The following is a 12,340-nucleotide window of genomic DNA, read 5'->3' on the forward strand; positions in this document are numbered from 1 at the left end:
TGCCGCGGCGTGAAATGAAACGCAACTTGTTTGTACGAGTAGACAGCTATGGCAGTGCGTCTTTACCCAGGAGTGTCAAGTAGTTCTTCAAACCCAGAATAACTGCGCCGAGCTTCCAAAAGTGCACCAGTAGCCACTTAAATAAGGTGGCCTGTCATCCATGATGCTCTCCAGTGTACAGTAGCAGTAAGTGTCCTGGAGTGCAGCTGGTTGACAGGTGTATTCTTCACCGTAAGAGCCCCTCTGCTTTTGACTAAACCTTGTTTTCATGTCTTCCTCCCGCCTGCAGCTCTGAAGGATCCCTGCACCGAGGTGACCTGCAGCTATGGAAGCACCTGTGTCCAGTCGTCAGACGGCTTGTCAGCCAAATGCATGTGCCCCCTCGGCTGTGAGGGCAAACCCGAGCAGACAGTATGCGGCAGTGATGGAAAGGACTACCGCAACGAGTGCGAGCTTCATCAGCACGCCTGCAAGAACCAGAAGAACATACGAGTGCAATACCAAGGGCCCTGCGGTGAGCTCTCTCTGCATGTTCTTTTTTTTTTTAATCATTGATCAGTTAATTAAGTCTATTTAGTGTCCAGCCGCAGTGAAAAGGAGGCAAGGGAAAGACAGAAAACCATTGCCCAATCTACTTTTCTTTTTTCTGCTCATCTCCTTTTCTCTCTTTCCTAGTCCTTACTCCATTTGCTACCACTGGCTTTTGTTGTTTCTCCTTTACATACCCCACTTACTTACGGCACGCCTCTGCTAATTCTCATTTTTCATTCAGGTTGCTTTGCTTCACGCAGGTACTCCTGTGGTGCGAAGTGTTGTTTTCTTCTAAGTAGGTCTTCAGAGCTGTCGTTTTCGTCAGGCCCAGCTTTCTTTGCTCATCCTTGTTATCATCAGGCGATGGTTGTTTACTCCCAAGGCAACCAACTTTGAGGGGTTTTTTTTTCTCTCTTTTTTTTGGTGGCAAGCCAGATGGAGGGAAAGAAAAACCAGACACAAACTCTGTCTCTTAGCAGCGGGAGCCTCCAGCAGACAGAGAAGGGGTGGTGGGCAATGAGAGATGGATGTGCAGGTCCGCCGGCGGAAGGTTGGTCGTATAAATCCAGCCTGAGTCGGCCAAAGTGACCTGAGTTTCCCCGTTATCCCCAGGGAGGGCCAATGCTCAGGGGACCAGTCGGCCCTGATGGTCCTCTAAATCTTCCCACAGCTATTCATATAAAGCCTTGGCTATTTCAAGTTGCTAGCCATAGCCAGACAAATGCAGTTGATTTATCCGCTCTGCTAGTTTTTGCAGCAAACAGGCCATTCTTTTTGTAATTACCCTACTTGCTCAGCTAGAGGAAAGCATGGATCCTGGAAGCTGTTCTTCTCGGTTAATGGGAGGTAATGGTCTTTCTTTCAGATAATGGTCTGGCTGGCGGGTGAGACACTGCATGCATTACGATAAAACCTCTGTTTGCTTGGTTGCTAGTCTCTGCAAGCCTTTGCATTGTGCTGAAAGAAGACAATCTGTGGCCTGGCCAGAGCTGGCGGTGGTCACTCCGCCTCTCAGCCCACCGCAGCCAAAGCACTCTGTCCCTTTTTATGTCCCCACATTGTCGCTCTTTGTATTCCTGCCAAAGGTCTTTGGAAACCATTTTCCCTTATTCTCTCCTTTTTTTTCTTTCTCATTCCATTCCTTTCTACTCCTTTCCTGATGATAGGGTGTTTCATCCTCAGCGTGTTTTGAATGACTCGCCATCAGCTTGGCAGTGATTTGATATGTCACGGTGCTACATAAATCCTTTGTCTTCCCACATGCTGAAAGCGTGGCGAGCAGGATAGAGCCCAAGCTCCTGTTTCTAAGAGTAACGCTCCCCCTTGGTCCCACACATCCACAAACCAATTCCATTATGATCAGGACTGATATGGTCGAACGTGCCAGACCAACGCTCCCCTGGAAGGAGGGAGGCGCCTGGGAGCAAATCAAACCAACTGTCTCTTCATCTATTTCTTTGTCTACCCTTCTCATCAAGGTCCCACTCCGAGCTGCTGGGTCACTGATAATATCTGTACAGAGCAGCAATGATGAAGGATCATGTCTCCTCTTCCCTTCTTCCCTTTCTTAGTTCCTTCCTTCCTCCTTTCTCCTCATCTTGTCTCTTCTCTTTGTATTTATTAAACAAATATTGTCAGATAAACAAAAGTTAATGCATTGAAACTATACTGAGATGATTGTTTGGGCTGAAAAAATATTGCAGGGACATGTTGTTTACTTCAATTTAAAAAGAAGCTCAGCAAAGCTCTATCAGGAACTTTACTTTGGAAGGAATGCCAGCTTTGAGAAAATTAAGCCAGCACACATACACACATGTTGTTTTTTCTTTTGTCAATGTATCGCTGTTTGTTTCACCGGTGACCAAAAGATGGACAGAGATGATTTTGATTAAAGCCTTTCTGTTCATTCCCCGGGGTCTAATTAACATAAACTGTTATTTCACAAATTTGCGTTGTACCGCAGCACATACTCATGAACGTCCGTGTCCCCACAGACCCATGTAAAGACAGTGAAAACAGTGTGAACACGATGTGCCGGGTGGAGGCTCTCACCCGTCAGCCCCTCCTCTTTGGCCTGCCGGAGTCGTGTCCACCAGGTAGCGAACCTCTGTGTGCCAGCGACGGCCAAACCTACCCCAGCGAGTGCGCCATGACATCATCTGGCATGCAGAAAGGCATCAAGCTCAGGAAGATCCACGCAGGCCGATGCAGAAAGATGGGTAAGGAGCAGTGTCCATATTGCCTTTCAGCCTTCCTGACCTGCCATTAGTCAGCTCCATAATGATGTCCTCCAGTTCTTTTAGTCTTTTCCGACTTTTCTTTGTTGTTGTAGCTGTATATTTTCTATGCTGTGGCCACTAGCTTTAACTTAATAGCTACAACCAGCTCAATACTCTCCATACCCTTGCAACTCACCCATAGCAGTAAGGTGGCCCAATGACTGCCCTACATCTAATCTTTTAGCACCCACTGTTCCACCTGTGCAACACTAACACTGTAGCAATGTTCCTGCAAGGCTAGTATTAAGAAAAAGACACGAATGTGAACATGTTAGGTAACGACAGATGAAACTTTTCAGTCACAGCTGGTCATTTTCAGAAGGAATGCCATTCTGTTAAAAATAATCCAACTTCAATGCTCCTGAGTTCACCAACTGAAACCTTAGAGGTCTTGTGTCCTTTTTCCTTCAAAAGAGTTCATAAGAGGTCTGATGAACAAATAATAGTCCATGATTTCATTAAGCCAGACCAACCCCCCAAATTTTTGGATGGGTTTTAAACAAGCGGCAACCTCTGAGGCTGTGAAGTGAAGTGAAGCCAGTGCACGAGTGCCAAAAACTGAAGGTCCTTGAACGGATTAGTCTCCATAAGGCCCCATATTAAAATGTCCAACATCACAGCAGAAATTAACGTGTTTAAAACCTCTTTACAGTTACAGTCATGAAGCGTCTGCATCACATTGTCATATATGACAATGACGTATAACGTTCACGTTTTCTTCCTAAAATCTGAGCAGTTGTAGTTGAGCTACCATTAAAATCAAACTCTATCTATATCCCACTGCGTGGCACAGAGATAAATGACTCTGAGGTCTCGGGGTGTGTACTGTATCCATGCTAGCAGTAGCCTCCTCCAGTCTGATAAGAGCCTCCAGGGCTGTTATCGGTGCTATTAGAACAGGGGGTTTAAGCCTTAGTCAACAAAGAGCTGTCAGCTTTTACTGTATGCCTGATAGCCATCGGAGAAAATCCAATTTTGCCGCTGTGTTGTCGGCAGTGCTTCGCTGAGCCACAGCTATGTTGGTTTACGGAACTGATGTGCAGAGACCCATGCACATTTACTGAGACCCCTGACATGGCCAAAGACAAGAATAGATCATTGCAGGACTTCATGGTATATTCAGCAAAGGAGGCTGATACACACTTCTTTGACACACCCTGGTTCTCCAATCTGCTCTGCTTGACAGTCTGATGGAGCTATGTCAGGGCTGTAAACACACAAATCCCAGTCTAAGTAGCGTTGTTGTTGTTTGTTTTTACATGTGTGTGCCATCATAAGCATATGTGTGTGTTTTTTTTTTTTCACTTTTCTCACCGTGCCTTTTTCAAATGAAAGAATAATTCAATTTGAAACAGGGATCCATGAAATCATATCCCTAAGCAAATTACAAATTGGTATCTAATGAAAATGGCCATTTCGACTTGTAACCATGACATTGCACATCCTTGTAGTCCTCTCACTCAGATACAGCAGCGATGTAATTAAGTGTGGCATGACAGGCTTTTAAAGAAAAGAGAAGAAGCAATTGAATTGCTGTACAAATTTGATCCACTGATCAGGAATTAAATAAATTCGAAGCCTAGCGAGCGCCTCCAGAACAGAGGCCTGCTTCAAATTGGATTTTCTCACTTCAGTGGCAAATTTGCCATTTCACATTACCAGTATTTCTTTCTCTTTTCTTAATTTCCGCAGTAGATTTCTGCTTAGTGAGTCAAAATGTAATGAACATAATAGTTTAGACTTTAACATGACCCTAATATTAAAATCTTAAGTTTGCCAATTTTGTTAAAGTATCGGGGAACTTTGCGATTAAAGTCAGACGACTACACCTGATCTCTGGTCAGTTGTTGTGGATTACACCACCAAAGAGCATTTTTTTTTTAAAGTTGTAAGAAAGGTGTAAGAAAAACATTTCAATAGTAATAAATTTTGCCGTGAACTGAAATGACTACATGTCAATATAATCTAATATTTTCACTTGCCTTGTGTGATGAGAGCAATCATTTCTGTCACAATGGCAAACTACTCTCCCAGCCCTCAGACATGATGTTAAAAACATGAATGTTGCTTTTGTAAAACTGAACAAATTCACTCTTAATTACCTTCAAAAATTAGCACTCAAAATAAACAGACTTTTTGTATCTCTCCACGTGTAATCTGTTGATCTGTTTGCTTTTGGTTGACTTAAAATTTAATTTATTTATTCTCTTTGTTATTTGTACTACAATTAAGATGTAATTAAATTGATTTGTAATTTTGAATTTTCTATTGCTGCACACATGACCTTAGATTCTCCTCAAAATGTCTACTAATATTCAATTAACTATCATTTCTCATGTGTTGTTAAAGCAATTTCATGTATTTCTGGTAAAAGCTTAACCTGAAAGAAAACTTTTACACGCCCTACCAGTGACATCAGTCCACCCTAACAAGTAATTACTGTTTGGATGAAAACTGATTTATTTCCCCATGGTTGGCCTGGCAGTGTCACACGGCAGGAAGAACACAATCAGTTCAACACGTTGCTAACTTGAAATGTTGTTGTTTTTTTACGCTTGCTGAGTACTTCTGTTGTCCTTTCCTCTATGGTAATCAGTCTGCCACACTGCGACTGCGTTGGCAGTAGGAAACTGCTCAAAAAAGCTTTATCAGTGTCCGTACAGATGGGTGACAAAGGAACAACTTGATGAATTAAACAGAGAAATATACTACCAAGCAGGAATAGTCAGTCCATAGATCCAAGATTAATTTCTTTCATCTCACCCTTCCAGTCGAATGCAAGGAGGAGTGTCTCTTCAACACCGTGTGTCTGGTGGAACAGCTGAGCGCCCACTGTTCCTGCAATCCCATCGAGTGTGACGGCACCTACAAGCCCGTGTGTGGCAAGGACGGCCACACCTACATCAACGACTGTGTCCGACGCAAGACGGAGTGCCTGAGCAAGTCCCTCATCCCCATCAAGCACCCAGGGCCCTGTGGTGAGTGAAGCCGGAGGATGGGAAAGGATGGGTGACGGCTCCTTTAGGCCTTTATAAGGGATAATGCCGTTTCCTATCAGTCCCTCTATTTTTCTGTCTTTCTCTGCTGAGTTGAATGCATTTTCCTTCTGTAGGCTAACTGTATTGTATGCCTGTACTTGAAGCTTTACTAAGAAGTGTCTGAAATGGTTCGTTGATGCTCTCTGAAAGGGGGGTTGGGGCAATTCAAACCGACAGGACGTGTGTGCCTTCCTTACAAAAAGCGTGCCTTCACTTCTCCACTCGTTCAACTCCCATCCATCTCCTCATCCCTGTCACGCTTCATCCCTCCATCTTAAACACACACACACCCAAAAACGAAACGACACCTTCATGTTTCATTCATCCGCTCTCTGTCTTCTACTCCTTCACTGGTGCCAGTCTTCCACTTCGGTGGCTTTTTCCCTCTTCTGTTTTTGTCTGTTTGTCTTGTCTGTTGCTTTTTTCTTGTATAAAAAAAAGCTATTCTTTCTTGTTTCAGTGCGTCAGTCAGTCTGTCTGTCTGTCTTTGTCCATGTGGCCGTCTTCCTGGCTGTCTGGCTGCAGGTGGAAAGTGGGGTCACCCAGTGGGCGACCTCATCAGGCGGATTCTGAGGGGTGAAGCCCTTCCCCTCGCCCCGAAAGGACCTAACAGGAGGGGGTCTTGTACTGCTGTCTTTTTCCCTCTCACACCTTCTGTCTCTTTGTGTCATTAATGTCCTTTCCTTCTGTTTACCCTCCTGCAAAGATGTGATCTCTGAGGTTGGAGAAGTCTTCCTCTCTTCCCGCTCTCTGTGTTTTATTTCCTGTCTAACAAAAAACAGCTTCTTCTGTTCTGACCTGCCTAACCTATGCTCACTTCTGACTCCTTTCTTTCTGCATGTCGGCTAACCTGACTGCTTCCCAAACAATCCCTCTCTCCATCATCAGGGAATCAAAAGCATAAAGGCTTGCACTTGCCCGTTGCATTCACAAACTTAGTTTAATGCCATTTTTAAAGCATAAAAGCTGTACTTTGAAACCCTTTATATAATTGTTTTAGGTTCTGTTATAACCATGGTAAAACCATGTTATAAATACAGTCCACACATATTCTAAAAAATAATTTAAACACTTAAAAAACTTGGTCATTAAATGTAATCTGCTGCTTACATAATGGGCTAATATCAGCGTTCTGCCTGGTGAATCTAAGAATCCTGCGGACTAAATGTAGATAATGGAATATAAAAAAAAAAAAAAAAGAAGAAGCGAAATTTAGGATTTAATAAGAGATGTGTTCATCTCTGTGCTTAACATTTTATACAACTGAATCCATATTAGAAGCAAATATCTTTTCACATCCATCCCTGAGCTGCACACGTCTGAACAGATGTGTCGATTTGACACAAGATGTGAAGGACAGTTATAAGGACGTCCACTTTGCCCTCCTGTATTTGGATAATGGCCTCCATGGATAATGGAGTACAAGTTTTAATGGATGCCTCCTTTAAACTTTTGAACAATAAAGTAAATCTAAACTTTTTCTCCTGTTGGTTGCCCATGCGCTGGCGTCCTCACAACCCATTTTTATCTCTGATCTGGTCCAAGTGTCTCTTTCGTTTTTTTTTAAGGTGATGCGTCATTTGAAGTGAATCCAGACATGCAAACTTGTTACATTTAGGCCAAATTGGCTGTTCAAAATAGATCAACTATGTGATTTGTGTGGATCTGTTCTTTTGCTGCTAGTTTTTACATGAACTGGTATCATCATGCCAAAGACATCAAGATCATTGATACAATAGCAAACAGACCAGATAAATAAACTATGACATGTGGCTATTTTGCTAGCCTGCAAGCTCACAAGCTCATGTTAGTGTTGTTAGTCTTAGGTTAGAGAATATCAAGCCATTAGCTAGCTTTTATTATTATTAGAGTGTTCTTTTGTATTGATCATTATTACATGTCAGGTAAAGACAGTGATCCTAAATCAGCAATTAAATGCAACTTTTACCTTGAGTCTTTTTTAGTGGATTCTTATTCTCTAATTCTTTGAATCTTTTTACATTTGAAACAATGGCCAGAAAAATACATTCTATTTTTAATCTTGTAGTGTTTTAGCTTGTGACCAGAGTATTCCTAGAAGGCATCAGAAATTAACATTTAGTAGCGTAGCTTCTCTCTGCTCATGCATCATTCTTCCCTTTTCCACCCTGAGCCAGTTCGCATGCCTGGTGAATCTCCATCTGAATTAGAAGAATTTTTGTATCGTAACCCTATAACGCTGCACGCATGATGAAACCAGAAACACGCTGCTCGCTGTCACATTTCCCCAATAAACGAATCCACGCGGCAGACATGTTGTGTAATTTTGTCCACAGTTGCTGTCCACGTTGTCATTGTAGTTGTCACACAGGCGGATAACGCGTGCGAAATCTGTCCATCCTCCAGGCGTTGGGGTGGAGCTGAATACCAAAGCTATCTCCAGTTGTCAGCATCAGGAAGCACCAGCGCTCATTAGCATTATTCGTCCGTCTGCGCTGTACATAAATTAAGTCGAGGAAATGGCAGTGCGAGCTCTTATGTGTTTTGCTACTGTTTCATTATTTCTTGCAAATGGTGTCTCAGTCCAACCTCCCCCCCCTTGCCTCATTTGTTTAGTTCTTTTACTTTCTTTCTCTCTCCTCTTCATCCTTCCTCTCTTCCCCTGCGCATCACAGCCGTCAGCGACTCGTAGTATGTTTCTTTAATGCATTTTTATTGACATTTGCATATTTTTCAAAACAGAGCGCTATGAATGCCCTCCCCTCCCCCGATTTGGTTTTAATTAAACATCAAAAGAGGCAAGCGTAGGTGCCCACAGAGACTGTTGGTTTAGTCAGAGAGACGGTGATATGCATGCAAGGAGTGTGTATTTGTCTCTGTGTGTGTCCATACACATTAGAACTTTCTTTCTTTCTGTCTTTCTTTCTTTCTTTCTTTCTTTCTGTCTTTCTTTCTCTTCCATTCATAATGCCGCTGTGTTTGTCGGCCTGAGTACAGGTTAGATGGAGTAATAGCATTGTTATACTGCAACTGAGTGTGTGTTTGTGTTTTTTTGTGTGTGTGTGTGTGTGTGTGTGTCTGTCTGTCTGTCTGTACGCCAAAAAGACTTACTTGTCAGAGATCGATCAATAGCTCCTGCTGATCACGCGGCAGGAGTACACACTGTATTCAGTGTGAGACACACATTTCCATTGTGCTGTATTATGCCTGTGCTCTGACAGTGACTGGCAGTGTCTAAAGACGGCCGCACAATGGCCACTGTGTCATCGTGGTGCACACACACACACACACACACACACTAGGACTCGAGGCTTCCGGGTTTCAGCCATCTGAAAAGGAAGAGTATGATATATTAAATGATTATTATTTGATAAATAATGATCTCTTTCCACGTTTCATTGGCTGAGTGCTGCATGGGGTTGGGTGATCGATCGACCTGTCAGCTGTCAAACTGATGAAATTCTTCAGTTCTGACACCGTCGTAAATCTCTTTTTCTCGCGGGTGACAGCCCCTAATGTCACCCCAGCCCCCATCGGCCCTCGCCTCCACAAAGAATGGTCATGCAAAGAAACGACATGTCTATAACGCCCCGACTACTGTCCTTCCCAGAAAACAATTTGATCGATAAGCTGTTCAGTTTAGAGGTGCAGACACCACGTGGCGTTTAGCTGATTAACTCACGTCCAGGCACTGTCGCAAATCCTCGAGATGTCCGAGAACACGCAATCCTGTGAAGGATTTACTGGAAGTGAATCAAAGCAGGATGCCGGGAAAGAGGGTGAATAGGTCTGCAGCCTTGGATTGTGGAGATAGAATATTAGAGCTCTGTGACATTGGAGGAAGAAAAGATGTTTGTCGTTACCAGACGAGCAGATGAGACGACACAGCTGCTTATTGTTAAAAAAAAGATCAGCAGTTGTTTGTTTTTTTTGTGTCTTTTTCTCTGGACTTAATTTTCATCATGTTTGCTATCATGATGATTATGTCAGAATCTTAATCACCTACTGCGTCTCATTAAAAGGCAAGAAATATCTGCTGTGGTTAATTTGGAACTGATTGTAAATCCATACAGATGGTGTCGATTAGACGTTTCACAGCGTGAAACAACACATATTTTTTCAGTCCGAAGCAAACAAGGATCTATTTTTCCTCTTCTTCCCACATGATGTCAGCACAGCGGTATACAAGCACAAACTAAACAAGGAAGTGTGCATGCAGCGTGGGCTATTGTTGCAGAAAACTTGACATAATTGTTTAGCTATATTTAGAGGAACAAGTGATGGAAGTACATTGGCACCCTATTGAAAGGCTTTTATCTTTGCTTTGTTACATACTTGGTCAGTTTGTTTAAAAGTTGTGAGTGATTAGGGTCAACCCCCAAAAATCTATCTATCACCATATACAAAAGGAAGCATCTTTGGCCATTATGAAGTCTCATCAACAGAATATCGAACCTTAAAACTGTTGAGCTGTGACGTGCCGATGAATTTGGCAGGAAAGACACATAAAGTGGGCCACCTCTCTACAGTGCTTTCACCAATAATGATCAAAATTGCTTAGTGGGTCCTCGACTCTTCATCATACCTGTGTGTAACATACTCAGCCTAATGTGCTTTCGCTCGGCCCCTAGATGTACAGCCTGCAGCAGCTTTATGAAAAGATATTAGGAGCCGCAGTGTGAGCATTGTTGTGTTGAAAAAGAAACAGCAGCTTTTCCGGTAAAGTGAAGCTACAGAAAGCAGGAGACAACAGATGAATTGTTAAAAATTGAAGTGCTTTATTAAAAAGAATATTCTGAAGGCTTAATATCAACTAAAGAGCAAAAACGTTTCAGTAAGCCTTTTTGGAAAAAACAAATCTATTTATTTAATATCTGAGAGCTAGACTGTGTAAAATCAATTACTTTTATAATAAAAATTAAAACTTAACGTATTCCTTTTTTGTCTTAGCTCAATAATATTATTTCTAACTTCCTGCCCAGAGGTTTTTTTTCTGCAGCCCCTGCAATTCAGGCTATTTAGTGCATATTCAGTAGTACTTTGAATCAGTGAAAGCAGAAGAAGTGTGAGGTGGCTCACCACAGCTCCCTGGGTCCTGTTGATGTACTGGCCTCATGTGTGGTATTAGTAGAACAGGAAGCGGAGAGTTTGTGAACTGGTAGTTAGGCTGTTCATAAAATAGAAATACAAGCAGCAGTGTAGCTTTTGAGGGCGCAGAGGAGGACAATTCTGTAAAACCACTATAAAACAGACAGGGTCTGAGTGGAACGTATCGGCAGGCGAAGTAGAAGTGAAGCAAATGAAAGAGCTGTTTTTTTTTTTGTAGACAGGAGTTCTTTTTTTTCACAGCTCTTTTGTCATTTCACGTCTACTGAGCCGAGTGTGTGCGTGAGTGGATGAGTGCAAGCACAGGAAAAACTCGTGCAAGTGCGAGTGAGTTGCTTGAAATGTGTTGCCTGTCGCCTCCGGAGGTTAACACAAAATCATTCAGCGGCAGACACATTGTCATTGACAAAGAGCTCCGCAAAGCAGGGAAGAAAAATCAGTCACCTTAGGTGTCAAGACTCTGTGCCGAATATTTTATCATTTGCATGTTTATTTGATTAGCATCTCCGCCGGCTGCAGTGATTGGACTCACAAACAGTTGTGGAGCTTGAGTATCGAAGTCAGACTGAGATCACCAGTGCTGTTTTTCCTAATCAAGTTAATTAGAGGAAGTGCCGTGGGAGCCAGATTGACAGCAGCTAGGGACCGCCGGTCCACTTACTGCAGCCCGCAGGCTGTCATCGTGCAGAAATTGCAGAGAAATGTGGGTCAATAGGGTGTCAGAAGTGACTCCAGGCATTGTGGGTGTTGCATGCCGCTGGGTTGTGATCAACCACACAGTTCCTCCAGTTTTTACATTTTTCATTTTGTTTCCTTTTTCTCCCGAGCCCTTCCTCACGCCGTACCTCACCACTTGATTGGAGATGCAATAAATGTCGAGGCTTGTCATCCAATTTTCCCCCTCGTCTTTTCTTTTGCATGCATCACGTCTGTGAAATCTTCCAAATAATTCAGAAACCTCCCGTGGCGCAAACAATCTGATGATAAAATCTCCTGTTTGCATTAGACAAATAGTGTTCAGATGCCATCTCACCTCTAAGCGATAACTGTCACAAGAATCAGGCATCCCGGCTTGTCTTTCTTCTTTCCCGGCGCTGTTTTGCTTGTCTCCATTTTGAAGAGCAGCACGTTCGTAGTTGTAAATGCACAAAGAGGCTTCGATTCACCTACCGCCTGTGATAAGTATTCAGTGGTAGACAGACACAGCCTGCGGGTATGCTTTTTGCTGTATGCTAATATAGCCTTTTCTCTGCGCCTCCCTTTCCCTCGACTAATATGATACATAAATGTTTTTAATACGAGAGAGGCAAAGAGAGTCAGATCAAAGCCCCCGCAGGTGAAGAAACCCAGAAGGCGGGGCTTGCTGCAGATTGGCTGCACCCCATTGGAGTCCTATATTGTAATGCT

At 43.0% G+C, this 12,340-nt stretch overlaps 1 protein-coding gene across 9 annotated transcripts in view; it reads left to right on the forward strand.

The window, feature by feature from the left end:
* agrn (agrin) overlaps positions 1 to 12,340 on the forward strand; it is a 246,265-nt gene that overhangs the window by 160,989 nt on the left and 72,936 nt on the right. For all 9 annotated transcript variants that reach the window (XM_019270926.2, XM_027288718.1, XM_027288719.1 and 6 more), the window contains 3 exons: positions 290 to 514; positions 2,526 to 2,750; positions 5,582 to 5,788. In XM_019270926.2, the coding sequence (XP_019126471.2) occupies positions 290 to 514; positions 2,526 to 2,750; positions 5,582 to 5,788 (657 nt within the window). The remainder of the gene's footprint in view (positions 1 to 289; positions 515 to 2,525; positions 2,751 to 5,581; positions 5,789 to 12,340) is intronic.

This window comes from Larimichthys crocea, chromosome XV (genome assembly GCF_000972845.2).
Source record: "Larimichthys crocea isolate SSNF chromosome XV, L_crocea_2.0, whole genome shotgun sequence".
NCBI classification, from domain to species: Eukaryota; Metazoa; Chordata; class Actinopteri; family Sciaenidae; genus Larimichthys; species Larimichthys crocea.